Source organism: Rhea americana, unplaced genomic scaffold (assembly GCF_003343005.1).
Source record: "Rhea americana isolate MKP2758 unplaced genomic scaffold, rheAme1 scaffold_39, whole genome shotgun sequence".
NCBI lineage: Eukaryota > Metazoa > Chordata > Aves > Rheiformes > Rheidae > Rhea > Rhea americana.
The window spans coordinates 430,355-434,782 of record NW_028186523.1 but is presented as its reverse complement, the minus strand read 5'-3'; the positions used below and the strand labels follow the sequence as shown (position 1 = coordinate 434,782).

At 45.4% G+C, this 4,428-nt stretch overlaps 1 protein-coding gene across 1 annotated transcript in view; it reads right to left on the bottom strand.

The window, feature by feature from the left end:
- Positions 1-365, bottom strand: part of CYP7B1 (cytochrome P450 family 7 subfamily B member 1) — a 126,421-nt gene extending 126,056 nt beyond the window's left edge. The window contains exon 1 of the mRNA XM_085313539.1: positions 93-365. Within this exon, the coding sequence (XP_085169665.1) occupies positions 93-190 (98 nt within the window). The 5' untranslated portion in view covers positions 191-365. The remainder of the gene's footprint in view (positions 1-92) is intronic.
- Positions 366-4,428: the final 4,063 nt, after the last annotated feature.

The following is a 4,428-nucleotide window of genomic DNA, read 5'->3' as shown; positions in this document are numbered from 1 at the left end:
GCCCGCCTCGCCGCCCCGCTCCCCCGCCGCGGCCGGCCGGGTTGGGGGTGGGGGGACGCGGCCCGCCGCCCCCTCTCGGCCCGCCACGGTACCTTCTCCTCCTGCAGAGCACGCAGACGGCCCAGAGCAGCAGCGCGGCGGCGGCAGCGGCCCCGCCGTAGGAGCCGAGCTGCAGCCCGTCGGGGCCCATGCCGCCAGCGCCCGCCTTGCCTCGCCTCGGCAGCCGCTGGGTGCCTCGCCGCAGCCGCGGAGGAAAGTTTTGCCCGTCCTCCAGCTCCGTGCCGGAGCAGCCCCCGGCCGGCCGGTGCTCCCCGCCCACCCGGGCCCAGGGGGCCGGGTTTGGCTGCTCCGCGTTGAACTTGGCGAGCGGGCGCGGTGGAACCCGGCCGGCTCCTCCCCGGGGCAGCGCCCCGCGCAGGGGAGGGTCGCGCCCCGTCCCCCCCGCCCGCCTGCCGCGGGCTCCCGGGGGCGGCGGGGAAGCCCCGGCTTTCGCCATGAGGAGAAAGGCGCGGATCCGGTGGAAGTCCCCCCAAAACGAGACCGGGGGCAGCGATTTRTCGTGCTCGGGGCGGCGGCGGGAGGCGGCCCGGCTGTGAGGCAGCCCCGGCGGGGCGGGGGGCTGCGCGGCTCCGCGGCCGTTGGCGGCCTCAGGCAGCCGTTGGGGCCCAGGGCAGCCGCTGGGGCCGCGGCCGAAGGTGGTGGTCCTCAGCCGACCCCTTTCCCTCCTCCTCCAAAAACGCAAGGTTTCAGTTGCCACAGAGATCGAGCTTCGGGTGCCCAAACGCAGGGTGTTTCTGTCAGGGTCTCCACGCGTGCTAGGCGCAGAGGTTACCATTGAATTTACAGTGCTGGAGGTTTTCTGCAGGTGATGGCTCTGGTGGCCTTTTGGCCGATGAGTCTGTGGTACAAAGACTCGTTTTGTGTTCCTTGCTGAGTGAGGGGAAGTTGTGAAGTCCTACCACAGCAGAAGCAGCCAGGGCCAATCCCAAAGGTTGCGCTCATAACCTGATCTCACCCTGCCAACATCTCCGGCACCGTATATTGAGGGAGAGGAGGGGGGAAAATGGGAGGTAGCACGGAAAGGTGACAGTACCGAGAGACCTTGCTTTAGAGGGTGGGATGGGGTGAAGAATGGCAGAAGACTGCTGTTCGGTTGTGCTGAACAGGGCACAAGATGAACGAGATATCAGGGTAGTAGCTGTGCCTTGCAGTTTTGTTGGTGTTTGCTTCAGGATACAATCAGGATCATTTTCATTCATTGCTAATTCACACTTTAAAAAAAAAAAAAAAAAAGATTCTTCTGTTTCTGGAAACTCGGTTCGTTTGAATGGTGACTGTTCATGTACCTTGAGTGACATTAATGTACCTTAGTCATTCTTAGTTGTATACAAGTATTACAAGTTCTTACGTGTGTCATTGTTTCCAAGTTGTAAGGAATAAATAAACCTTCAGATACTAAGGGTAACATAGGAAGCTCAGTTTTCTGAATTAGCTGGTTCTAAGTCTTCTCTGAATTGAAGAGACTCAACCGTTTCTTAGCACACTAAAAAGGCTAGCTTAAAAAGCCATCTTGATTTTAGCAGATCTCATCATTTTTTGAGGTCTGACTCATATCGAGGGTTTGAAGCTGGCAAAGCAGTGTCTTATTCCTCAAACACTCCTATTCATTTCAGTGAAATACTCAGAAATGCCACTATATTAATCAGAGAAAATCAGTGTCTCAGACTCTGGACACTACTGCTTAAAAGTATGAATTGTCCCTATTGAGATCAAAGAACAGACACCCTTATTGTGTAATAAAATGCTCTAAGGGAAACCTTAAGACAAACTGGCATTTTACTAGTAGCTCTCTTGGGCTTCTTGCTGGAAACGGTATTTGAAACCCTCAACCTGGGAATCCCAAGGGGGTTCTTAACTAATCCAGTTAATTCTTGTGAAAGTAGTCATTTAGAACTGAAAGGCTTTCATTGTAAGACATTACACAGTCAGGTTATGCAGTGTTAAATATTATTCATTTTACTTTTAGCCTCTGCTGTGAAAATCTGGTGTTTTACTTATTGTCAGAACTAACTTTATATACAATTAAAACACTATGGCAGCTAGAATAATTCCTCATCCAGATTTGAAATGTCAAAGCATGGAGAGGATCACTGTAGTTATGGCAAAGGGCATGAAGAGGGTTACAATATTTTTTAATTATCATTGTTTATATTTGCAGAAAGTTACTGTCTTAGATCAATTACAAATAAAAAAAAATACCACAAGCAAGGTTGTGTTATTTTAAAATACTGGAGATAAAACCTGAAATGTCCTAAACACCCAAGGAGTGCTATGTACTCTTCTGTAGTAACCCTTTAAAAAGTATTAAAGGGTGGATAAATTTCTCCTCAACTAGTTAAGGAAACTCAAATTGTTAGAAACCTAAATGTATTAAAGTTTGGTACTTATATTCAATATGAACTATCTCAGTGCATTTCCAGCTAGATGGTAGATGCACATCGAATACACAACTAAAATTATAATGTGTCTGTACACAATGGCATCTCAGCTAGCTGGATAGAGAGGTTAGGTTGAACTGACAGGAAGATTGAAAAATACCTGACCTCTTAATTGAGTCCATGCCCATTTTGGCCATCAAACAAAACAACAGGAATTTTTCCCCTCTAAAATAACAGTAGTAGCAAAGAGGAAGGGATGTTTTTCATTTAAAAGATATTCAGCCTAGTCTCCCAGAGATACGGTCTCATACTGAAAAATTGCTCTTAAGATTTGAAGGGATTTTTAGGTTCAAGCTGTCATAAGATCTTTTGCAGCTCTTACTGCAATGTGGTCATAAATGAGTAGAAAGAATGCAAATGCTGTTATATTTGGAAAAGAATAATGTTATTATCCAGCTGGATACCACTGTGTTCCATTGTTATCCTTACTCATGGAGTGTAATTACTGGATGTAATCATTACTGGATTACTGGATGTCATGGATTCCATAACAGTAGTATTGGCTTCCTGGCAAACAGCAAAATGCCTTCAAGTCCAGTTCCTGTGCTTACAAAGATTCTAGGAATAGCTACAGTTTAGACAGAGGTGAAGACATATACTGGGAGAAGGAGAGAAATGGGAAATTCGTAAAATAAGCTGTGGGATCTTTTAAGTTGAAAGGCCCCTAAGATTTCAAGTGGGTTCTTAATACCGTGATAGTAAGCCTAGACAGATAGATAGATGTTCAGTTACATTTCTCCTGTTTAAATTGTGAATATTCTGTACATATGCTACAGTTCAAAATGCATACTGTGTGTATGTTTCACACTGCCAATGTTGTAAGATGATATAGATCATATTTTTTTGTCTTATGAAAATGCAGAAGACTCAAAATAAACTTAGAACAGTATATACTGCAATCTGTACTGTATGTTACACATCACAGTGTGATTTTGCTATATGCAGCACATGGACAAATGCCTATTCTACTGGGTAGCTTTCCTGTGCACAAGAATTTAAACTACCAGGCTTAGACAAGAAGATGTTCTACATCACTGAGGCACCAGTAAGATGTGTTATATGGAATGGCAGAAACAAGGCTAAGTAGCACTTAGCCCAGTGCTACTTGTTACAAGACTTTTCAACTGCTTATAGCTTTATTCTACTGTAACCATTGCAATTAAAATACAGCCTGCCCATTCTTGTCTTAAGTTTAAATGTGCATGGAGTATTTCAACCAAAACAGTCTAGGTATTTTTGTGAACAAGACTAAGGAAAAATACCTATTTTAGTAAGTAAGTAGGTTATTTGTTATCTGAGAAACTGAAGTAACATCAGACTTTGAAACTGGATCAACAAATTAACCTCTGTGTCAAAGTTAATCTGCCCAAGTTTAGTTAGGTTATAAGCCTCACAAGAAGAGAGGTTTTATGTATTTAATGACCTACTGGACCTTTCGAGCATAATTCCCTGAAGATGCCACTGGAACTGGGTCTGTTTCCAATTCTCAGCTCAGTAGCTGTTTTCTCTGAAAGTGAAGCTCTGAGCTAATAGAGATCAGACTGAATTCAGGGCAACTGAAGTAAAAGCCTTTTTGTTTGCTACTCCCTGATCCTTTCTGCTGGAATACAGGCAAAGTGAAGTGCAGTGGTCTAAGTGAAGAGAGAAGAGGCTACAGACCTGTCAAATCTCATACACTAAATTTAAGACTAATACATTTGATTTTCGCTCAAGTTGTCTCCTTCGTAAAGTGCCAATCTGTCAGTCACAGTTGATTGGCCTGATCTGCGAGTGAGACCCTGCACTGAGAGAGGCCCTAGCCTAATCCCAAGTATGTCATAGTTCCACCTAAAACTATAGACTAATATGCCAAACACAAGGCTGTTACACGCACCAAAATATACCTCCTGTCATGTCAGGAAAGAAGAGAGAGGGAAAAAAAATCAGTTTG